This window comes from Cetorhinus maximus, chromosome 5 (genome assembly GCF_964194155.1).
Source record: "Cetorhinus maximus chromosome 5, sCetMax3.hap1.1, whole genome shotgun sequence".
NCBI lineage: Eukaryota > Metazoa > Chordata > Chondrichthyes > Lamniformes > Cetorhinidae > Cetorhinus > Cetorhinus maximus.
In genome coordinates, this window is record NC_135883.1 from 1,570,050 (window position 1) to 1,595,192 (window position 25,143).

Below are 25,143 nucleotides of genomic sequence, written 5' to 3' on the forward strand. Positions count from 1 at the left end.
TAGAAAATTAATTGGAATGGTTTGAGTCTAATTTCCCCATGCTACTATATCTATGAATTAAAATGGTTCCATACAGCCCCTCTGACAAAATGTAAAATGCTTCCTGAAACTGCTCCTCCTGCCAGAAAATAGATACATTTAAATGGACACCTCAAATAATGAGGGGAAGATAGAAGAGCAAATATGTAGGCAAATTTGAGTACAAAAACAATAGGGCAATAATAGTTGAGGACTTCAACTACCCTAATATCAACTGGGATATGAGCAGTGTAATAGGCACAGAGGGCACAAAATTCTTGAACATTGACATTCAAGAGAACTTTTTTAGCCAACATGTAAGCAGCCCCAACGCAAAGGAGTGCAATTCTAGATTCAGCCTTAGGAAATGAAGCTAGGCAAGTGGCTGAAGTAGTCGTGGGTGACCATTTTGGAGGTAGTGACTTTAATACAATTAGATTTAGCATAATTATGGAAAAAGGATAAAGATAGAACAGGAGTAGAAGTTCTAAATTGGGAAAGACAAATTTTATGAAGCTGAGGGGTGATCTGGCAAAAATGGACTGGGTACAGCTACTTGACAAGAAATCGGTGACAGATCAGTGGGAGGCATTCAAAAGCAAGATTCTATGGGCATGGTGTAGACATGCCCCCACAAAGAAAAAGGGTGGTCCTGCCAAATCTAGAGCCCCCTGCTTATCTCAAAGCATACAAGATAAGATTAAGCAGAAAAGGTAAGCTTATGACAGTCATAACAAACTTAATACTGTAGAAATCCTAGAGGAGTATAGAAAGTACAGGGGTGAAATAAAAAAGGTAATTAGGAAAGCAAAGACAGGATATGTAAAAATATCGGCAGGTAAAATCCAAGAAAAGCTAAAGATGTTTTACCAGCACATTGAGAAAAAGAATAACTAAGGAAAGGGTAGGGCCTATCAGAGATGTACATGGTAACTTATGTATTGATGCTGAAGATGTGGGCAGGGTCCTCAATGAGTACTTTGTCTCTGTCTTCACTAAGGAGGGGGATGATACAGATATTCTAGTTAAAGAAGACTGTGAAATATTAGATACAATAAGCATAGTGAGAGAGGTTGTACTGGAGGGACTGACATCCTTGAAGGTGAATAAATCACCAGGGCCGGATGGATTGTATCCCAGGCTGTTGAAGGAAGCCAGAGAGGAAATAGCGGATCCACTCAGGATCATTTTCCAATCCTCACTAGATACCGGCGAGATACCCGAGGATTGGAGGGCTGCGAACATTGCACTATTTAAAAATGGTGGAAGGGATAGGCCAAATAATTATAGGCCGGTCAGTCTGACTTCAGTGGTGGGCAAATTATTAGAATCAACTCTGAGAGATGTGGTAAACTGTCACTTAGAAAGGAACAGATTAATCAGGGATAGTCAGTATGGTTTTGTTAGGGGAAGGTTGTGTCTTACTAATTTAATCAAATTTTTGGAGTAAGTAACAAGGGGGATCGATGAGGTTAGTGCAGTGGATGTTGTCTACATGGATTTTAGTAAAGCATTTGATGAGGTCTGACAGGGCAGACTGGTCAGAAAAGTAAAAGCCCTTGAGACATGGGAATGTGTGAGAGTCGGATCCAAAATTGACTTAGTTCTAGGAAACAGGGTAATGGTTGATGGATGGTTTTGTAAATGGAAAACGGTTTCCAGTGGCATTCCACAGGGCTCAGATGGGTCCCTTGCTGTTTGTTGTGTATTTAATAATTTGGATTTAAATGTGGGCGACATGATTGGGAAATTTGCAAATGACACAAAAATTGGCCGTGTAGTTGATAGTGAAAAGGATAGCTCCAGAATTATATCAACAGGTTGGTTGAGTGGATGGATAAGTGACGGATGGAATTCCATCCAGAGAAATGTGAGATAATGCATTTGGGGAGGGCAAACAAAGCTAGGGAATAAATGGGAATATATTGGGAGGGGTAGAGGAAGTATGACACCTTGGAGTGCATGTCAGCAGGTCCCTGAAGGTGGCAGGACAGGTGGATAAGGTGGGAATGAAAGCATATGGATACTTTTCTTTTTTGCGTGAGGTATAGAGTACAAAAGCTGGGAAGTAATGCTGGAACTGTATAAAACGCTGGTTAGGCCACAGCTGGAATTTGGTGTTGTGGTCACCACATTACAGGAAGGACATGATTGCTCTGGAGAGAGTGCAGAGCAGATTTACAAAAATGTTACCAGGGCTTGAAAATTGCAGCTTTGATGAAACATTAAATAGGCTGGGGTTGTTTTCCTTGGGACTGAGGAGACTGAGGGGTGACCTGATTGAGGTGTACGAGATTGAGGGGCCTGGATAGAGTAGACAGGGATGCCCTGTTTCCCCTAATGGAGAGGTCAATTACCAGAAGCATAGATTTAAGGTGTTTGGCAGAAGGATTAGAGGGAACATGAGGAAAAACTTCCTCACCCAGAGGGTGGTGAGTGTTTGGAATTTGCTGCCTCATTTGGTGGCGGAGGCAGAAACCCTCAACTCATTTAAAAGGTACCTGGATGTGCTGTAAACTTCAAGGTACGGATCGGGTGCCTGAAGGTGGGATTAGAATGGGCATCTAGTTTTTATCTCTTTTACGGCCGGCACAGGCATGATGGGCTGAATGGCCTCTTTTTTTTGTACAGTAACTTTTCTATGGTTCTGCATCAAGGTTGCATTTGGTGTGACTACTGAACAATGAATGGCTCCGTCATGGGATACAACAAAATGTTCGACAATGGACTTCACTGATTCATTAAGACGGCCCTTGAATGTTGCCAAAAGAAAATGCATATACCAACCCACACCTAGTCAGCCAGATATTCCACCTCCCAATATATGTTGAAGGAGAGTCTCCGGACTATACTAAGCATTTCCCTTACTTTGGCGGCCACCATTGGCGAGGAGACCCAACATTGGATCAGCTGCGCCAGCTCAGCCTTTTACAAACTAAGGCAGCAAATGTTTGACAATAAAGACCTCCACAAGTCAAGAAAAATCAAAGTGTACAGAGCAGTTGTTGTCACCACACTACAGTGAAACCTGGACTGCCCGTCAATGACATAAGAGCGCTAAAGAAATTCCATCAACACTTCAACTGCATCCTCTGGATTCAATAGGTGGACCATTGAACAAATACTCGTGTCCTCCTTGAAGCCAACTCCATGGTGTTCAGGCAAAACTCCTGCAAAATCAACTTCGATGGGTTGGACACTGTGGCTGGATGGTTGAAAACAGTCTTCACCGCCCCCCCACTCAGTCCTGTTTTCTCGACTCTCGATGGCCAATGTTCCGTTGGGGGGTGGGGGAGAAAGACGACTCTTCAAAGACAATCTGAAGCTCTCTTTGCATAAAAGCATTAACCTTAACAACAGGGAATGGTGACAACTAGTCCATCAAGCTGCAATATGCTTCGAGTTCCAAAGTCGTCTTGATGTAGCAGTGTGGGAGCAGCGAAGGAAAGAACAGGAGGACAATCCTGCACTCTGGATCCCACTACCTCATGGGAGGTCCCACCCCATGTGACCAAACTGGTCTGTGCAGTTACATCAAGACCCAAGGCAGAAGCTTGCGAGTAGATTTTACCCTCGAATTTACGGACAGCTAGCAACTGGACAGACTTTGGGGAAACGGGAGGCGAGTTATAGCCACAGAATTCCCAACCTCTGACCTGCTCTTGTAGCCAGAGTATTCATATGGCTGGTGCAGTTAAATTTCAGTGGCATTGATATCAGGATATTGATTGTGGGGGATTCGGCATTGGTCATGCTGTTGAATGTGAAGAGGAGATGGTTAGATTCTCTCTTGTTGGAAATGGCCATCGCCAGGCACTTGAGCAGCGCAAATGTTAGTTGCCACTTATCAGCCCAAGCCTGTATGTTGTCTTGCTGAATATTGGCACATACTGTTTCAGTATCTGAGGAATTGTGAATGGTATTGAACACTGGAATCATAAGCAAACTTCCCACTTCTGACCGTTATGATGTAGGGAACGTCATTTGAAGCAGTTGAAGTTGGTTGGGCCTAGGGCACTGCCCTGAGAAACTCCTGCAGTGATGTCCTGCGACTGACATGATTGGTCTCCAACAACCACCAGCGATCTTTTGTGCTAGGTATGACTCCAACCAGTGGAGAGTTCTCCACCTGATTCCCATTGACTCCAGTTTTGCTTGGGCTCCTTGATGCCACAGTTGGTCTAATGCTGCCTTGATGTCAAGGGCAGTTGCATTCTTACCTCATCTTGAGTTCAGCTCTTCTGTCCGTGTTTGGACCAAGGTTGTAATGAGGTCAGGAGCTGAGTGACCCTGGCAGAACCCAGAGCATCAGTGAGCAGGTTATTGCTAAGTAAGTCAACAGCATCTATTACTTTGCCGATTGAGAATAGACTGATGGGGTGGTAATTAGCCAAATTCAATTTGTCCTGCTTTTAGTGAACAGGATATTCCTGTGCAATGTTCCACATTGCCTAATAGATGCCAATTTTCTAGCTGTACTGGATCAGCTTGGATAGGGGTGCAGCTAGTTCTGGAGCACAAGTCTTCAGTACTATTGCCAGAATGTTGTCAGGGTGCATTGCCTTTGCAGTATCCAGTGCCTTCAGTTGTTTCTTGATATCACAGTGAACTGAATTGGCACCTGTGACGCTGGAACCTCAGGAAGAGGCCAAGATGGATCATCCACCCAGCACTTCTGGCTGAAGGTCATTACCTTGTCTTTTGCACTGATGAGCAGGGCTCCCCCATCCTTGATGGGGATATTTATGGAGCTACTTCCCCCAGTTAGTTGTTTAATAGCCCACCACCATTGAGTGGAAGTGGCAGGACTGCATTTGATGTGATTTGTTTGTTGTGGGATTGTTTAGCTATGTCTGTTGCATGCTGCTTCAGGTTTTTGGCAAGTAAATAGTCTTGTATGAGAGCTTGACCAGGTTGACAGTCCACTTTTAGGCATGCCTGGTACTGTTCCTGGCATGCTCCCTTGCACCCTTCATTGCATCAGCAGCTCTCTAATGTTTTGAACTTGCAGTCTCCTGCAAATTCGATGCTATCTTGAGGTAGTCCTCAAAAAATGTCAACCCTCAGAAGAGCAGAAACCTCAGGATATACCTGAATGGTAAAATGGATTAATACTGTGATTACTTATCATGTCAGCAAGAACATTTCAATGGTATTTTCTTGTCAGCAACTCAAACTCCAGGAAACAAAAAAATAATCCATATACAATGATCATGTTCAGTTCATAGATTCTGAAAAAGGCTGGAAGATTTTGGGCATTTAATTATTTTCAAGGCACTTGAAATTGTTGTGCAAGTCAACTATTGCTCACTATCTGATTTTTTTTTTGGCTTTTATGTAACTGCAGAATTCACATATAGTTATGACATGGCAGATGATGTGTGCCAAGTGGACCAAATCCACAAGGGAAACTTGGTTGCGCTATCACAACAGTTTTTCAATTTGTATTTATTACGAGATGTGTGCACTGAATTCAGAAGTAATGAGTCCACCAAGACCTTTAGAGATTTAAAAATTAAAATTAAAATATTTATGAACAAAAGAAAAGATTTCAAGCACATACATAAGACTACAATTAAAACTGTAACAAATCCTTAAATTCCTAATGAACCTGACAGTCCAAAATAGATTTTAGATTTAAAACAAAACCAGCAAGTTAACACAGTACCCACTTGACAGTGGAATTTCAAATGGCTTTCTCCAGCTTCAGTTACTGGACACAGCCAACTTATGCACAAATGGATGGAGGCTTCTTCATGGCTATTTCACACACTCCTGTTGGATCTTACATGGCTCTCAACATAGCCTTTCATTTGCCTTTATATATGTATATCTCTTCAATATGTAAGTTCTATTGTTCCATATGTCTTTATTATGGGGAACGGTACCATTCCATAAAAAACTTTCATGTTGCCAATAATGTCAGTAATCTTATTGTCAACAAAATAAATACATTCCTTCGTCTTGCTTATCTGGCTAGTTGTTAACAGATGAACGTCACTTTGAAATTCAAACAATCCCTTCACTTATCTAAAAATGCAAATTCCCTTCACCCCTTACATGCTAAGCCAGCATTCATGTTTACTCATTAGCATTTCAAGCTCATTTTTACACCTAGCTTCTTTTGATAATTCCAAGCTTGCAGCCTACTTGAGTCCAAACGTAACTAAATCACACAGACAGAACCAACTATACTCACCCGCATAAACCTACTTTACAATAAGCCTGAAAAATATGGAAATTATTATACTTTCATAACATAGTAATATGGTCTGACACCATACTGCTTCTCTTTCGGAGTAGATAGGAGTGCACAATGGTCAATTGATGTCGCAGCATAAATGTGACAGTCTGATGTAAATCTTCACTTTGTCTAAACTAGCTATTGCATGTCTGAAAATGCAAGAGTTCAAAGAACAGATACATTGTTTTCTCTGATTTGTATTTGAAGACTTTGAAACTTTACCCTACTCTTGTCATTAATAATGCTGTACACTAAATCAGATTACATATAATGGGCTGAAAGTGATTTTGCCATTTAGAAAATGTTTCATTTATAGATGTATATCAGCCTGAGGCTATGTTAATTATACAATAGTTTGAAACCTCCCTCTGGTGCATTGTGTTGGGAACAGTTCAATTTTCTTTTATCATGGTGCTTAGCATACTGATAGGGAAAACTCGCATCATGGGATCCTCTTATAGGATTGATATCTTGAGTCACTTGAGGAATCGTTGTCAGAGCTGAATGAGTCACTTGTGCAGGCTTGCTCAGTGTGCATAAGACAGTCAATCAGTCTTGTGTAAATTAAATACACTAACCCCTCTAGTCTGAAAATCTATTCTTCAGAAAAACCAGTTGTTCAGAAACTTTTTGAGCAGAATCATCTATCCTGTGATGTCATTGGCATCATTTTTGTACAATACTGTGGGAGTGGAAACATGGAAGATGCAGTACTTGTATAAGTATTTTTTATTGCTGCTTTGTATTTTATCAATCTTATGTTTCAGGTAAATATTAATAACTACAGAGTTTTCTGGTTTGCTCACTTGGGGTTAGGCATTCTAACATCATTCTATCTAAAGTCTAGAAAATTCCAAAATCCAAAAATGACTTGGTCCCAAGCATTTCAGACAGGAGAGCTTACAGTGTACTTTGTTAAATGTTGCCACGCTACACTGGAAATCTTTTAGCCTTCTTCCAAATATTCTGTTGTACATGTCTGTTACAGTTGCACAAAGGAAGACTTCCTTTTGAAAGTTTTTTAAAATATATGCACCCAGTTATTTATCTATTTCCAATTAAAAGTTTTTAAACAAAGTGAAAAGAATTATATAAGCCAGAGGATGAAATAATCATTGATAATGTAATTTGACTGGGATGCTGGTAATCACAATATTAATCGAAGCATCCATTATTTAGGAAAAAGCTGAAACTTAGGCTAATGGGAAAACTTGAGACTTATTCAGATTTTTTATTTATTCATTTGTTCATGAATGAAAAAAGTATTAGCCATTAAGACCCTTGAGCCTTTCCTGCCTTTCAATGAGATCATGACTAATCTGTGACCTAGCTCATGCTTCATAATTTTACTCCTGACTGGTCTGGCTCCAATTTTTAGACTGTGCCTCTTGATCTTGATGTCTCAACCTGGAAAATAGTTTCTATCTACCCTATATGATCTCCTTAAGATCTTAAAAATGAGACATGGCCACTGCTGGAAAGCCAGCATTTATTGTCCAGCACTGATGCCCTTGAGGTTGTGGTGAGCCACCTTTTTTGAACTGCTGCGATCTACGTGGTGAAGATACGCCCTCAGTGCTTTTAGAGAGAGATTTCCAACATTTTGATCCAGGTATGGCACAGGAACAGCGATTTATTTCCACATTGAGATGGTTTGACTTGGAGAGATATTTGGACGTAATGGTGTTCCCATGTGCCTGCTATTCCTTGTCCTTCTAGGTGCTAGAAGTCAATGGTTTGAAGGTGCTGCCAAACAAACCTTGGCAAGTTGCTGCAGTGCATCTTTAAATGGTATGCACATGTTGCGGTGGTGGAAGATGGGGTGTCAATCAAGTGGGCTGCTTTATCTTGGATGGTGTCCAGCCTCTTGAGTGTTGTCAGAACTGCAATCATCCAGGCAAGTGGAGAATATTTCAACATGATTAACTGCCTTGTGCCTGCGATCTTTCAACAATTCTGATGACTTGCTTTAGTGGTGGTGGAACCCTACTGTTGTGGGTCTTAGGAGCTGCTTCCAAACTCTGCATTGACTTGTTGTCTGTTGAAAAATGGTGCGGTTAGGATTATAATTATGAAAGTGGAGGCTGAGAGCTCAGTACCACTGATCTCATGAAACTCGCACTGTGTAAATATATATTATCTAAAATGTGCTTTTTGAGGAAAGATCGAAAATTGAATGGACCAGATTTTCGGGTGAGTGCTGAAGGAACTGTGCTTGTCAGTTACCTTTGCTGACTGCTGCTGGCCACTAAGTTTTCACGGCCTGTCACTTTGGAGCTCCAGCTCGTGTATCTGGGGGGTACCCTAAAGATGCACTGGGACCTTTAAACTCAGAAGTTTGGGCCCCATATGTTTTAGCATGGAGACTTACTTCATCGGGTGTCTGATCTGGCGCTGTCCCCTTTACGGAGGATTTGTGGCATCGGTGAGCAGAGCAAAAAACAGTGAGGCTCTTCAGCCAATCAGATCTCAAAAGTTTAGCACCCATGTTTTGAGGACTATGGGTCCCGTTTCAGGGAACATGCTAGAAAGATCTCCATCAGTTTAAAGGCATCAACAACCATTTACTGGTTTCTTGTAGTTTGATTTCTTCTAGCTTTTGCTGATTAGAAGTCCTAAGAGGATTGTACTGTTAGGACAAGTTCAAATCTACAGGGAGTTGTGTGGCATGTGATTGGCAGCCTTGGTTTTCGCTTTGAGAACTCTGTGTTCGTTGTTTTGATTCTCTTTCCCCTTTTGCCTGCAACATGAAATGGAGAATGAGCAGAGACAACATGGAAGGACAAGCCAATCAAAGCGGGAGAGGGAGGTTAGAAGGGCTCTCCTCAGAAGACCATATCTCCCCATCTTCAGGGAGCAATTCTCTACCTGAGCCTGAGCTAAAAATGGTGTGCACGCTATGCCCATTTCATTTTGGAGCTACATTCAATAATTCACTTCTGGTCTTTGATCAAACATTCTGATCATAAGCATATTTCATTATATGGCACAAATTGGGTGTTCTCAAATTTTTTTTTTACTTAACTATCAAGCCCGCTGTCTGTTGCAGGCAGACCAGCAGTCTGGGCGGGCAAGGATGGCATTACCAGTGGCCATGAAGATGATAGTGGTAATGAACACCTTCATTGGTTTTGTTCCAGGCTGAAGCAGGTGACATCAACATCTTGCAGTTCATCTTCCACAGTTGTGGTAGGACGGTGATTGATAATCTGTATGCAACAAGAGGGGAATACGTTAAATTCTCCCTTTCCGGAGAAAAGTAGGCTGAGCATCCAGGTGGCTTCCCCAGAACATTAGGCATCCTGATGGTGCAATTGACTGTAAAGACCCAACTGTACTCTCCAAAGCAGATGTCTCAACTTGTGGTGGTCCGCTGCATTCTGCACAGCCTGGTCATCATGAGTGCATGTTCCTTGCTGTCAGGTATACAGTGAGCTGCTGAGTGGAAGGCAGGAGGCAGCCAACTGGGCTATCTGTATTTGGGTCATCCATCATAATCTTAATTCCCAATTTAACAACAGTCCAACATCTTACCTTCTGTCTGTTACTGACCGTCACAGCATCCTCTTGATCACAAATCTGAAATAAATGTCACCACATCACAAACATTCCAAACCAACTTTGTAAATCGAATCATCCAATATCCTGTACAAAAGACAGCTTTTAATTCCCAATGCCTGTCTTACATATTCCATGCTTGGCTTAGCACTCCTATGGAGTGCTACAAGCGTGGCTAATGGAAGGTTGCTGACATTCGGTGAGGGAGATTGCGGGTGTTCTTGCAGGCAGACCTTGCTGAACTCTGGCCCTTGAAGGCTTGTCTTAGGACTGCACAGCCACGGCATGGGTGGCAGCAGTCTGTGCTTGTTAGCTGATGGCAACAGGGGCACTGGCAGCATGGCACTGGTGGGAACATGAATGATATCATCCTGCAAAAGGAGAGCAGATTCATGTTTAACGGAACCACTACAACTCACCCAATACACCCACAGTGTTGTTAAGGAGTGACTTCCAGGATTTTGAACCAGCAACAGTGAAGGAAAGGCAGTATGATTCCAAGTCAGGGTATTGTGTGACTTGGAGGGGAACTTGCAGCTGGTGGTGTTTCTGTGTGTCTATTGCTTTTGTTCTTCTGGCGGTGGAGGTCATGGTTTTGGAAGCAGCCTTTCCTTGCTGACGCAGGAGCCTTGGATAGTTGCTGCTGTGAATGTTGTAGCTGATGCACACTGCTGTCAATGTGAACTGGAGGTGAAGGGAATGAATATTTAAGGTGGTTGATGGTGTGCTGATCTAGCAGGCTGCTTTGACCTGGATGCGACCAAGCTTTGAGTGTTGTTTCACTTCTCTTCTATTTTTCCTCAGTTCTGTTGAAGAGTCATAAGGACTCAACGTTAACTGTGTTCCTCTCCGCAGATGCTGTCAGACCTGCTGAGTTTTTCCAGGTATTTTTATTTTTGTTTTGGATTTCCAGCATCCGCAGTTTTTTGCTTTTAAGCTTTGAGTGTTGTTGGAGCTGCTCTGATTTAATTAAGTGGACAGTACTCCATTCACTAACTCACTTGTACCTTGTGGGTAGTGGACAGGCTTTGGAGAGCCAGGAGGTGGTTACTCGCCACATAATTTCTTAGCCTATGACCTGCTCTTGTAGCCAGTGTTCACATGGTTGGACCAGTTCAGTTTCTGGTCAATGGTAATCCCCTGGATGTAGACTGTGGGGGATTCAGCGATGGTAATGGCATTGAATGTCATGGGGAGATGGTTAGATTCTCTCTTGCTGAGGATTGTCTTTGCCTGGCACAAATGTTAATTGCCACTTAGCCCAAGCCTGAATGTTGCCCAGGTCTTGCTGCACGTGGGCATTGACTGTAGTGTTCAGTACCGATTGCAACTGAAACAATCATCAGCAAATATCACCACTTTTGACCTTATGCTGAAGGGAATGTTATTAAATTAAAGTATGTGCCCTTTTTTTAAAATCACTTCTTCATTGGTTCTTTGAACCTGCTATGCCATTCACTATGATCATGGCATATTCTTCAGAAGAAATTGTAGGCTTAGGGGGAAGTGGGAATGCGAGAAGGGGAGTGGCGTTGGGTAAGGCCATGACATAATCGTTGATCCTTTGCATTCTCTCTCTGCCATGTGCCATCCTAATATCTTTCCCAGGTCAAAATCACTCCTAAAATGACTTTCAGTACCTGCTCCAGTCAAAATGTTCCACACCTTTGAGGTGCAAGCTGGTTTGCACTTGTGGTATCCTCTTTTTTGCATCTCTTGCCCAGGTTTGCAACCACTTAATAGCATTCTTTATGCTGGTGGCATCAGAAGCAATGGGCACAAGGTAATAGTACATCATGATTCCTGTGCCTGTTTTCAGGCCTTAATGAACTTTGTGGCCTAAACCACAAAATATAAAGCAGGAAATATAAATCGGGTTTGAATCCTGCGTAGAAAGCAAAATAAATTTGGGAAATACAGGTCGGACTAAGGGGAAGAGGCAAAAAAGTGGGAGGGTCAAAAAATTCATGTTTAAAAATTTCCACTAATTTTCTTGGGGAACCAGACTCCAAATTTATAAAGTTACATTTCAAGGCCAGAGGTGTTGCTCAATAGTAGTTATCACTTATCAAGCTGTTGGGGTGGGGAAGAAACAAGTAACTTGCTCGCTCTTGAATGCAACAGCCCTAACCTTTTAGCTGTCATTCGTGGGGAGTCTTCGGCAAGTGCAGCAAATTAACAGTGTTGCAGTTATTTCAGTGCTGTGTTCATTGGCAAGGAGTAACAACGTGCCCAGTGAAGGAGCAGGATATCTCTGACACAACTTCCAGATTTTCATATTTAACTACAAATGTGCAGATACTAGTAGTTGCTGCCTGCTTTACCCCAGTATAATGGTGAGTGCTATTAGCCTTACTGTTACTTTGCTCATAAAATCTGACTCTGTCTCTCCACATTGTAACAACTATTTCATACTGGTAGATTTCTGACAGCAGGAAGCTTGCTCTTTAAGTACTATTGCTTACTATCTTGCCAGTAAAGGTATGAGCAACGTATAGAGAATTAATTTAATGACTTTTTTTTCAGGATTGAATTGTTAAATGAAAGTACCTTGGTATCATAGACTTCTAAAAATGCCTTGCCCAAAGTGTAAGAAACATGCAGGTTTACTTGTTTTGCACTTTTTTTAACCAGGTACCACATTCTTCAGGAAAGCTTAATTAAACTGGTTGAAGCTTCCAATGATCAATCCCACAACATGGATAGATGGCTCAGCAAATTGGAAGCTTCTAGCTGGCTGACTCATGTTAAGGAAATATTAACCACTGCTTGCCTGGCTGCACAGTGTATAGACAGGTAAGGACTTGTATCGAATGATTGGCCTGCTTCTGTGTTCTTTCAGCACTCTGCCAGTGTCAGCTCTTTAGTAAAGCTATCCAATTAATCCCATTCCCCTGCTCTTTTACGATAGCCCTGTAAATATTTCCCCCTCCAGCATTTATCCAATTCTCTTTTGAATGTTGTCATTGAATATGCTTCCACCTCCTTTTTGGGCAGCGTATTCCAGATCCCAACAACTCTTTTTTTTTTCCAGTTTCCCCCTGTTGACTCTAGTTGTTTTTTGATAATCCACTTACCTGTGTGTTTACTGACCCTTCTACTGGAAACAGTAAATAACAAGAAACTATCAAAACCAATCATGATTTTGAACCCCTCTACCAAATCTCCTCTTAATTTTCTCTGCTTTAAGGAGAGCAACTCCAGCTTCCCCTGTCTCTCCCCATAACTGAAGTCCCTCATTCCCCATTCTTGTAAATCTCATCTGCACCCTCTAAGGCCATGACATCCTTGAAGTATGATCCCCAGATTTGAACACACAACTCCAGTTGAAGCTTACCCAATGTTTTATAAATCATATAGCATGACTTCCTTGCTTTTGTACTGTCTGCTTCAATTAATAAAGCCAAGGATCCCCCATATGCTTTTTTAACAATCCTCAACTTGTCCTGTCATCTCTAAAGACCTATTTTGGCTCATAACTGGGCCAAACCATTTGAATAAGTTGACAGTATGGCTTAATATAAGCCATCCGCCAAGAAATGAACCTTATTCCTATTATTGTACAGCGCTACTAAAGTGTAAACATTATCTAATGTCATTGAATTACAAATCCACTGATTGTATGATATAGTGTAGCCCAAAGAAACATCTAAATGGCTCAAAAATAAATATATTTTTGAAGTGACTAGTTAATTTGTAGCAGCAACTTCATTTCTGAACAAGCACTTGAGAAATAGTTTGAACATCAAATCAGTGCAATTTATTACCCTCTTTCTTGCCCTTGCTCTTTTGCTGTCTCTCCCTTTATCTTTCTCTTCCCCTTTCACTCATGTCGTCTTGCTTGTTTGCTCCCTCTCTACTTGCTCTCGTTCCCATCCCCTCCCAATATTACTTCTTTGTGCATGTATTCCAGCCCTACAACCAGATAACACCAGGGAATTGTAGCCTTTACAATAGATGCAGACCTTTACAGTTGTGTATTCTTTTTGCTCTATATGAGGCGCATTACATTGACCTTCTGAAAGTGGGGAATCAGAACGGGAGTAGATCTGAAGTCCAGGGTGTGTAGGATGCATTCTGCTGGTTCTGGAGTTAGAGAGATGGGTGTTTATCATTTTCTTTGCGTATTGAGTAACAATTTCAAGGTATTATAGTGGGTTGGGTGAGAAAATCTAATGATAGCTGTTTACCATAAATTGGTTATGGACAAAAATACAGGTCATGAACTATACTATGTAAATGGCTCTGCTTGGTTCCTGGTGACATGTTTCTCTGGTTTTGCTATAGAATCTGAAGGAACAGCAGCCCCTGAGATGCAGTGGTTTACAAAGTCTGTCATTTCAATTATGTTTAGCAGAACTTTACAATGTGCACAGAATGACTGGCAAATTTGTTTTTATAACCGGAGCTCACTCATTATGTGAAGCAGTACAGCATACTTGAGTGATGTGATAAAGCGTAACTTTTTTTCATTCCTGTGGATCTTGCATAACCATTCAGGCTGTAGTGGTAGCTTTTTTCCCTCATTCTTACTCTGGTCATCAACGTGTGTACTTGCCGATAGTCACCTATTGATATAAGAAATCATAATTGTAGCAATAAGTCAAGCTGACTAAGGGTGCCTCCACAAAAAAGTCAAAATTCAATTTCCCATAAGACATAGGAGCAGAAATTAGGCCATTCGGCCCATCGAGTCTGCTCCGCCATTCAATCATGGCTGATAAGTTTCTCAACCCCATTCTCCCGCCTTCTCCCTGTAACCTTTGATCCCCTTACCAATCAAGAACCTATCTATCTCGGTCTTAAATACACTCAATGACCTGGCCTCCACAGCCTTCTGTGGCAATGAATTCCATAGATTCACCACTCTCTGGCTAAAGAAGTTTCTCTTCATCTCTGTTCTAAAAGGTCTTCCCTTTACTCTGAGGCTGTGCCCTCGGGTCTTAGTCTCTCCTACTAATGGAAACATCTTCCCTACGTCCACTCTTTCCAGGCCTTTCAGTATTCTGTAAGTTTCAATCAGATCCCCCCTCATCCTTCTAAACTCCATCGAGTATAGACCCAGAGTCCTCAAACGTTCCTCATATGTTAAGCCTTTCATTCCTGGGATTGTTCTCGTGAACCTCCTCTGGACCCTCTGCAGGGCCAGCACATCCTTCCTGAGATAGGGAGCCCAAAATTGCTCTCAATATTCTAAATGTGGTCTGACCAGAGCCTTATAAAGCCTCAGCAGCACATCCCTGCTTTTATATTTTAGTCCTCTCGAAATAAATGCCAACATTGCATTTGCCTTCCTAACTACCGACTCAACCTGCAAGTTAACCTTAAGAGAATCCTGGACTAGGACTCCCAAGTCCCTTTGCACTCCAGATTTCTGAATTCTCTCCCCATTTAGAAAATAGTCTATGCCTCTATTCTTCCTACCAAAGTGCATGACCTCACACTTCCCCGCATTGTATTCCATCTGCCACTTCTTTGCCCATTCTCCTAACCTGTCCAAATCCTTCTGCAGCATCCCTGCCTCCTCAATACTACCTGTCCCTCCACCTATCTTTGTGTCATCTGCAAACTTAGCCAGGATGCCCTCAGTTCCTTCATCTAGATCATTAATGTATAAAGTGAAAAGTTGTGGTCCCAACACTGACCCCTGCGGAACTCCACTAGTCACCGGCCGCCATCCTGAGAAGGACCCCATTATCCCCACTCTCTGCCTCCTGCCAGACATCCAATCTTCTATTCATGCTAGTACCTTGCTTCTAACACCATGGGCTCTTATCTTACTGAGCAGCCTCCTGTGCGGCACCTTGTCAAAGGCCTTCTGGAAGTCCAAGTAGAAAACATCCATTGGCTCTCCTTTGTCTAACCTACTCGTTACCTCCTCAAAGAATTCTAACAGATTTGTCAGGCATGACCTCCCCTTGATGAAACCATGCTGACTTTGCCCGATTTTACCATGCACTTCCAAGTATTCTGAAATCTCATCCTTAATAATGGACTCTAAAATCTTATCAATGACCGAGGTCAGGCTAATCAGCCTGTAATTTCCCGTCTTTTGCCTCACTCCCTTCTTAAACAGGGGGGTTACATTAGCGATTTTCCAGTCCTCTGGGACCCTCCCTGGCTCCAGTGATTCCTGAAAGATCACCATTAACGCCTCCACTATCTCTTCAGCTATCTCCTTCAGAACTCTGGGGTGTAATCCATCTGGTCCAGGTGATTTATCCAACTTCATACCTTTCAGTTTTCCTAGCACCTTCTCCTTGGTAATGGCCACCATACTCACCTCTGCCCCCCGATTCTCTTGAACTTTGGGGATGTTACTCGTGTCTTCCACCATGAAGACTGACGCAAAGTACCTATTCAGTTCCTCTGCCATTTCTTTGTTCCCCACTACTACTTCTCCAGCATCATTTTCCAGCGGCCCAATGTCCACTTTTGCCTCTCTCTTACCCTTTATATATCTAAAAAAACTCTTGCAATCTTCTTTTATATTACTGGCTAGTTTACCCTCATATTTAATCTTCTCCCTCCTTATTTCTTTTTTAGTTGTCCTCTGTTGGTCTTTGTAGACTTCCCAATCCCCTGGTTTCCCACTGCTCTTCGCCGCATTGTATGCTTTCTCTTTAGCTTTTATGCTGTCCCTGACTTCCCTTGTCAGCCATGGTTGCCTCGTCCTCCCTTTAGCCAATAATATGCCATTAACCATTCAGAAGAACATACCATTGTGGGCCTCAGTTTAATTTCACACACCTTGTGCCAGTAAACAGTAAGTTTTCAAAAACCTGTTTGAGAACATCAATTGACTTTATTTCATTTTTTAGTAGCAGAACTTTTTTGCACCAGCAACACATACTTTATTTGGAATCATAACATGGCTTTTGTAAGATTACCATGGACTAATTTGTTCAAATAGCCCTTTTACTCATTTAGCTGATATGTCGTATTGCTTGACTTGGAACTTTATCAGCCTTCATTCATTGTCGTTGGGTCCAAATCCTGGAATTCCCTTCCTCGCAGCATTGAGGGTGTACTGATGAACTGAGCTGTTCAAGAAGGTGGCTCACCATCTGCTTCTCAAGGGTAATTAAGGTTGAGTAACAAATGCTGGCCTTCCTAGCGATGTTCACATCTCATGAAAGAGTTTATATATAATTTAAAAATTGCCTGCACTTATGATCTGAATGATTTTGGAAATGCAGCTGCTTGAAGGTCACTCAAACCTACACATTTGGACAAGAACTGTTGACCTATTGTGTAGACACATGAGTGATTTTTTAGAGAAGTGCTGATGATCCATGATTTATTTAAACTTTGGAACTGGATTGCTTCTGACTAACTGCTCATTCGAGCCAATTATCAATCACTCAGCTGTCTAGTCAACCATCTCTCTAAAACTAAAAAGCCAAAAAGGGCGCAACAACAGCCAAGGGCCAGCCAAGATGTCAAAGGAATTGAGGAAGTGTTTGCAAAGTGTACGTGCAGAGAGGCACAGAAGTACAAAAGGATTTTCTTTGTGTTCATTCCTAGGATGCGAGCCAGCAATTGTGGTCCATCCCTTACAAAAACAGAAAATGCCGCAACTTTTTAGGTCAGGCAGCATCTATGGAGGTAGGAACACAATGTCTCAGGGGGCAATAATCAAAGTTCTGATGAAATGTCATCAATCTGAAATATCAATACTGTTTCTTCAAAGATGCTGCCTGAGGATTTCTAGCATTTTGTTTTTATTTTGGGTTTTCAGCATCTGCAGTATTTTACTCTTGTTTTGCTGTCCATTCCTAATTGCTCTTGAAGGCGGTGGTGAGCTGCTTTCTTGAATTGCTGCAGTCTGTGTGGTGTAGGTACACCCTCGGTGTTGGTTGGAAGGGAGTTCCAGGATTTTGTCCCTGCAACAATGAAGTAACGTTGATATAGTTCCAAGTCGGGATGGTGCGTAGCTTGGAGGAAAACTTGCAGGTGGTGATGTTCCCATGAGTTTGCTGCCCTTATCTTCTAGGGTTGTGGGTTTGGAAGGGGCTGTTAAGGGAGGCTTGTTGCATTGTTTCAGTGCATCTTGTAGATAGTGGCTGAAGTGTGCACCGAGTGCCATCTTGGGTGAAAGTGAATGTTGAAGGTGGTGGACGGGGTGCCAAATAAGAGGACTGCTTTGCCCTGGATGGTGAGGAGCTTCTTGAGAGTTGTTGAAGCTGTACTCCTTTAGGCAAGCAAAGAGTATTCCATCACACTCCTGACTTGTGCCTTGTAGATGGCAGACAGGCTTTGGGGAGTCAGGACGTGACCAGGCTCTGCGCTGCTCTTGTATCCACAGTATTCATATGGCTGGTCCAGCTCAGTTTCTGGTCGGTGATAACCCCAGGATGTTAATGGGGGATTCAGCAATGAGATACAACAGTATTACCAATGGGAAATGGCTGGACATTCTCTTGTTGGAGATGATCATTGCCTGTCTGGCAAGGAACTTGCATGCCACACATCAGTCCAAGCCTGAATGTTGCCCAGATCATGTTTTTTGCAGGCAAAGACTGCTTCACCTGAGAAGTTGCCAATGTTACTGAACATTGTGCAATCAACAGTGAACATCCCTACTTCTGACCTTATGATGGAGGGAAGATCATTGATGAAGCAGCAGCTGAAGGTGATTGGGCCTAGGACACTATCCTAAGGAACTCCTACAGTGATGTCCTGGGACTGAAATGAATGATGTCCAACAACCCTAACCATCTTCCTTTGTGCTAGGTATGGTTCCAACCAGTGGGGAGTATTCCCCCTGATTCCCATTGACTTGAATTTTTGCTAGGGCTCCTTGATGTCACACTCAGTCAGATGCCTCCTTGATGACCAGAACAGCCAATCTCATCTCACCTGGCCTCTGGAGTTCAGCTGTTTTGTCCATGTTGGGACATAAACTGTAATGAGATCTGGAACTGATTGGCTGTTGCAGAGCATCAGTGAGCAGGCTGCTGCTGAACAAATACTACTTGATAGCACTGCCATTGACACTGTCTATCATTTAGCTGATGATTGAGAGTAGACCGATGGGACAGTAATTGGAAGATTGGATTTGTCCGGCTTTTTGTGGACCGGACATAACCTGAAAATTTTTCACATTGTTGTGTGGATACTGGTGTTGTAACTGTAACAAAGCAATTTGCCTGGGGGCACGTCTAGTTCTGGAGCACAGGTCTTCAGTACTACAGCTGAGATGTTGTCCAGGTCCATAGCCTTTGCTACATTTAATGCCTTTAGCCATTTTCTTGATATCACATGGAGTGAATCAAATCGGCTAAAGACTGGCATTTGTGATGCTAGGCACTTCAGGAGGATGCCAAGATGGATTATCCATTCACCACTTCCAGCTGAAGGTGGTTGCTAGTGCTTCAGTGAGTTTAGCACTGATGTGCTGGGCTCCTCCATCATTGAGGATCGGAATGACTGTGGATCCGCTTCTTTCTGTTAATTACCAACTCCCATTCGTGACTGAATATCACAGGACTGCAGAACTTGATCTGATCTGTTTGTTGTGGGATTGTTTGCTCTGTCTATTGCATGTTGCTCCTGCTATTTGGCATGTATATAGTCCTGTGTTGTAGTTTCACCAGTTTTAGCACTTCATTTTTAGATATGCCTGGTGCTGCTCCTGGCAGGCTTTCCTACACTCATTGAACTAGGGCTGACCCCCTGGATTAACAATAATAAACTGAGGGATATGCTGGACCATGAGATTACAAATAGTGGTTGAATACAATTCTGTTGCTGGTCCACAGTGCCTCATAGACACCAAATGTTGAGCTGCTAGATCTATTCTGAATCTATCCCACTTAACACGGTGGTAGTGCCAAATAGCACAACAGAGGGTATCCTCCGTGTGAAGACTGGACGAATGATTGGAATTGTCAAAGTGTTAAAGGAACAGGGGCGTAAGGAAGATGAACGTCTAACTAAGGTCCGGTGATGGAAATCACGTAACAAATTCTATTGCCTGAACAAATTTTGGCTGAAGCCCAGCACTTGCCTTGGTATTAAAATAGGGTGGAGGGTAAAAGAGACATGAACAAGAGGGAATAAGATGCTCTACTCCACCCAGTTCCCTCATGACTTGTTTGGTACTGTAAATTGCTACCTAAATACTGTAATATTTTGATCCCTGCTGTGTGACAACAAAAATGAATTGCTACAATTTGGTTGTCAGGTCCAATTCCCTAACATAAAATTAATCTTGTGCTTTGTACCAGCCACAGTAAGTAATTTAAAAACAAAAAACTACTGCGGATGCTGGAAATCCAAAACAAAAACAGAATTACCTGGAAAAACTCAGCAGGTCTGGCAGCATCGGTGGAGAAGAAAAGAGTCGACGTTTCGGGTCCACACGACCCTTCAACAGAACCGAAGTATAGTTAGGAGAGGGGTGAAATATAAGCTGGTTTAAGGTGGGGGGGCGGGAGGAGAGAAGTTGAGGGTGGGGTGGTTGTAGGGACAAGCAAGCAGTGATAGGAGCAGATAATCAAAAGATGTCACAGACAAAAGGATCAAAGAGGTGTTGAAGGTGGTGATATTATCTAAGGAAAGTGCTAATTAAGAATGGATGGCAGGACACTCAAGGTACAGCTCTAGTGGGAATGGGGTGGAAAGATTGACAAGGTATTAGTTGTAGATTTTAAAATAATTGAAATAGGTGGGAAAAGATTTCTTTTCCTTTTAATTTCTTTTCCCACCTATTTCCATTCCACCCCACCCCCACTAGAGCTGTACCTTGAGTGTCCTGCCATCCATTCTTAATTAGCACTTTTCTTAGATAATATCACCACCTTCAACACCTCTTTGATCCTTTTGTCTGTGACATCTTTTGATTATCTGCTCCTATCACTGCTTGCTTGTCCCTACAACCACCACCCCCCCCCAACTTCTCTCCTCCCGCCCCCCCACCTTAAACCAGCTTATATTTCACCCCTCTCCTAACTATACTACGGTTCTGTTGAAGGGTCGTGTGGACCCGAAACGTCGACTCTTTTCTTCTCCACCGATGCTGCCAGACCTGCTGAGTTTTTCCAGGTAATTCTGTTTTTGTTATAGTAAGTAATTTGGTGGTTTCAGGGCAAAGTGGAAATGGATCCATAGTATTCAACTTGCCCCCTTCCTTCAGATATTGGATAGTATAAACTATACACTTTCCAAGCATGTTTTGACAGTGTTTATACTATTGCTTATGTTTTAGGGAAGGTGCGTCTGTGCTGGTTCATGGCAGTGAAGGGATTGACTCCACTTTACAAGTCACTTCTCTCGCCCAACTTATTCTAGATCCACAGTCCAGAACAATTAATGGTTTTGAGGCCTTGATCGAGCGTGAATGGCTACAGGTAAGTTCTGGAAACTGGATAGATTTCATTTGGCTATGTGGCTAATGAAATTATCCGGATTTGAACAAGTGACCAGAATAGTGAATTAAGTTATGGTGATATTGTTTCTACTGATGGTTGGGTTGTAAGTAAAGAGAGTTGGAAAAAAATTGATTTTGGCCAGCGTATATATGCTTCTAGATACAAGTTTGTGATGTTGCTGTGTGATCTGTTGAGAAGAACTAAATTTAGAGAGAGTTTTATCATCTTTCTGCTGCCCTCACCCCTTGAATGTACAGAAGTTGTCAGAGCAATGTATTTTTTGTAACACTTTCCCAAAAAGCATGATACCACATGCTAATAATTTGCCTTCGGGAACGGTAAAAGCAGAAATATAACAAACCACATGATTTTACTCCATGTTGCTGGGATTGGGAACAGGGAGGGAAAGCAGCTCTGGTTTTACATTAAAACCATGTAGAATTGATCTCTTCCCTCTGTGAATCATCATTTTTTTTTCAAACTTGAATCAGCATTCCAAATCCACTGATACAGCAGTACATGTGGGTTACACTTCCTCCAGGTAGATCTCAGCAATTGTGCAGAATATCTTCATGTACAATAAAGGTATTGAAATGAGATGATTCAAGAATTCTGTGTAAGGCACCTCCTATTATGGTTAATATTTTATTTCACCAATAGAATTCTATATATTTTTGAAACTAATATTAAGTTCAATTAGTTCTTGAAATGGATACCAGTTGCTGTGTGCCGTGGTCACCTCCTTCATTGTTTACTCTTGTCTCCTACTTGCTCTTCTCTTGGGAAAATGGTGTCCATGTTTGGTTTATTTGTTCCAGGCTGGCCATCCATTCCAGCAGCGATGTGCTCAGTCGGCTTATTCCAATTCGAAACAGAAGAACGAAGCTCCTACATTCCTCCTCTTTCTGGATTGCTGCTGGCAGATCCAGCGCCAGTTCTCATGCTCCTTTGAATTTAATGAACAGTTTCTAATCGTGCTGTTTGAACACGCTTATGCCTCCCAGTTTGGAACCTTCTTGGGCAACAATGAAAACGAAAGGTTGGTAATGCTGCCTTACGTCATTGATGATAAAAAAAATAATTTTTCTTGCTCTGTGTAGTTTTTGGGAATTGAACACTGAAGCAACAGCATAATTCTTTTTGTTTCTCTGGTGTCACATTCTTTTCATCTATGAGAGTCAGTCAATTTCTCCACTGGTGATCAGTCTATCCAAATGCTTATTCAATGTGGGCTTGACTTTACCTGTTTTCTTGTCAGACCTATTAAAAGTCAATTAGATGAAGGCAGTGAATTTAAAGACAACTGAAGGTTGGATTCAAACTTGTAATCATGCTGTACTGTCAACGTGGCTACCATGGGTTGCACATGTTTTTAGTACCGGGGCTGTGATATTTGTGAATTTTCCGAGTTCATCTAAGTTAATATTTTTCGTTGGAATTCTTTTTTGAGCATTACAAATTAAGTTTCCTTGATGAATTCAGTCATTCTGGAATGACTACTTGCAGATTCATGAACTGTGAAACTCGCCTTTTATTAAGCTGATTGAAGCCTAATAAGTTAGAAACACTTAGAAGCCCTCAAATTCAGAATTGTTACAAGTTTGCTCAGTAACCATTTACTGTTGTTCAGTAAAAGGGTATACGACAACATTGGGAAACCCTCCAAATACATGATCCAAGTATGATCAGCACTTAAATGGTTGTTTAGTGGGGGAAGGAAGTATAGTAAATGCTGCAATTTTGGCATATTGTATTACTCTTCTGGGTTATGTAGCCTTTTGAACATAGGAGCAGGAATAGGCCATTCGGCCCCTCAAGCCTGCTGTGCCAAAGTGAAGTTTATCAAGGGATAAAAGTGGCTATCTGCTTCCACCAGAGGGAGCCATTTAGTTAAGATTTAAAAGTTTTTGTGCAATAAGTGAATCTTTCACAAGGGCCCATATGGCCTCAGTTTCTCTTGAAATTTTTAAGACCTCACACTGTATCATGAAATAAAATGATTTTATCAAAAATATTGCAACAAGCAGCTATTTTAATACAAAAACAGAATTACCTGGAAAAACTCAGCAGGTCTGGCAGCATCGGTGGAGAAGAAATCGGTTGACGTTTCGAGTCCTCATGACCCTTCAGCAGAACTGAAGTATAATTAGGAGAGGGGTGAAATATAAGCTGGTTTAAGGTGGGGGGCGGGGGGAGAGAGAAGTTGAGGGTGGGGTGATTGTGGGGATAAGCAAGCAGTGATAGGAGCAGATAATCAAAAGATGTCACAGACAAAAGGATCAAAGAGGTGTTGAAGGTGGTGACATTATCTAAGAAAAGTGCTAATTAAGAATGGATGGCAGGATACTCAAGGTACAGCTCTAGTGGAGGTGGGGTGGAAAGACTAACAAAGTTTTAGTTTTAGATTTAAAAATAATGGAAATAGGTGGGAAAAGAAGAATCTATATAAATTATTGAAAAAAAAATGGGGAGGGGGGAGAAACGGGGTGGGGATGGGGGGAGGGGGAGTTTAAGATCTAAAGTTGTTGAATTCAATATTCAGTCCGGAAGGCTGTAAAGTGCCTAGTCGGAAGATGAGGTGCTGTTCCTCCAGTTTGCATTGGGCTTCACTGGAACAATGCAGCAAGCCAAGGACAGACATGTGGGCAAGAGAACAGGGTGGAGTGTTAAAATGGCAAGCGACAGGGAGGTTTGGGTCTTGCGGACAGACCGCAGGTGTTCTGCAAAGCGGTCGCCCAGTTTGTGTTTGGTCTCTCCAATGTAGAGGAGACCGCATTGGGAGCAACGAATGCAGTAGACTAAGTTAGGGGAAATGCAAGTGAAATGCTGCTTCACTTGAAAGGAGTGTTTGGGCCCTTGGACGGTGAGGAGAGAGGAAGTGAAGGGGCAGGTGTTGCATCTTCTGCGTGGGCATGGGGAGGTGCCATAGGTGGGGGTTGAGGAGTAGGGGGTGATGGAGGAGTGGACCAGGGTGTCCCGGAGGGAACAATCCCTACGGAATGCCGCCAGTGAGGGTGAAGGGAAGATGTGTTTGGTGGTGGCATCATGCTGGAGTTGGCGGAAATGGCGGAGGATGATCCTTTGAATGCGGAGGCTGGTGGGGTGATGAGTGAGGACAAGGGGGACCCTATCATGTTTCTGGGAAGGAGGAGAAGGCGTGAGGGCGGATGCGTGGGATATGGGCCGGACACGGTTGAAGGCCCTGTCAACGACCGTGGGTGGAAAACCTCGGTTAAGGAAGAAGGAGGACATGTCAGAGGAGCTGTTTTTGAAGGTAGCGTCACCAGAACAGATGCGACGGAGGCGAAGGAACTGAGAGAATGGGATGGAGTCCTTACAGGAAACGGGGTGTGAGGAGCTGTAGTCGAGGTAGCTGTGGGAGTCGGTAGGCTTGTAATGGATATTGGTGGACAGTCTATCATCAGAAATTGAGACAGAGAGGTCAAGGAAGGGAAGAGAAGTGTCAGAGATAGACCATGTGAAAATGATGGAGGGGTGGAGATTGGAAGCAAAATTAATAAATTTTTCCAGGTCCCGACGAGAGCATGAAGCAGCACCGAAGTAATCATCGATGTAACGGAGAAAGAGTTGTGGGAGGGGGCCGGAGTAGGACTGGAACAAGGAATGTTCCACATACCCCATAATGAGACAGGCATAGCTGGGATAGACGGTTCACCAATGCATTGGAGACAACTATTGCAGCATTCTTTACATCTAATCTTTATGGCAGGTTTATTTGTCTAGGACTTCAATAGGTAAAGCTCAGTGACCTTTCTCTAATCTTGTATTTATATAATATATTACTTTAATGCTTGTTTCGAATTAAGCTCAAGACTAAGTGGTGCACTTAAGAATGCTGTTGAGGTTCAAGTGAAGCGAGTTTCTAAATATGGCAGTTGGGAGCTTTATTCTGGATTTCATTCACATGTTGCCTGACCTGGTAGCGTT

General features: G+C 42.5%; 1 protein-coding gene across 2 annotated transcripts in view; it reads left to right on the top strand.

The window, feature by feature from the left end:
- Positions 1 to 25,143, top strand: part of LOC144680448 (myotubularin-related protein 9) — an 81,319-nt gene that overhangs the window by 42,324 nt on the left and 13,852 nt on the right. For both annotated transcript variants that reach the window (XM_078541412.1, XM_078541414.1), the window contains exons 5-7: positions 12,455 to 12,616; positions 21,033 to 21,174; positions 22,014 to 22,234. In XM_078541412.1, coding sequence (XP_078397538.1) covers positions 12,455 to 12,616; positions 21,033 to 21,174; positions 22,014 to 22,234 — 525 coding nt within the window. The remainder of the gene's footprint in view (positions 1 to 12,454; positions 12,617 to 21,032; positions 21,175 to 22,013; positions 22,235 to 25,143) is intronic.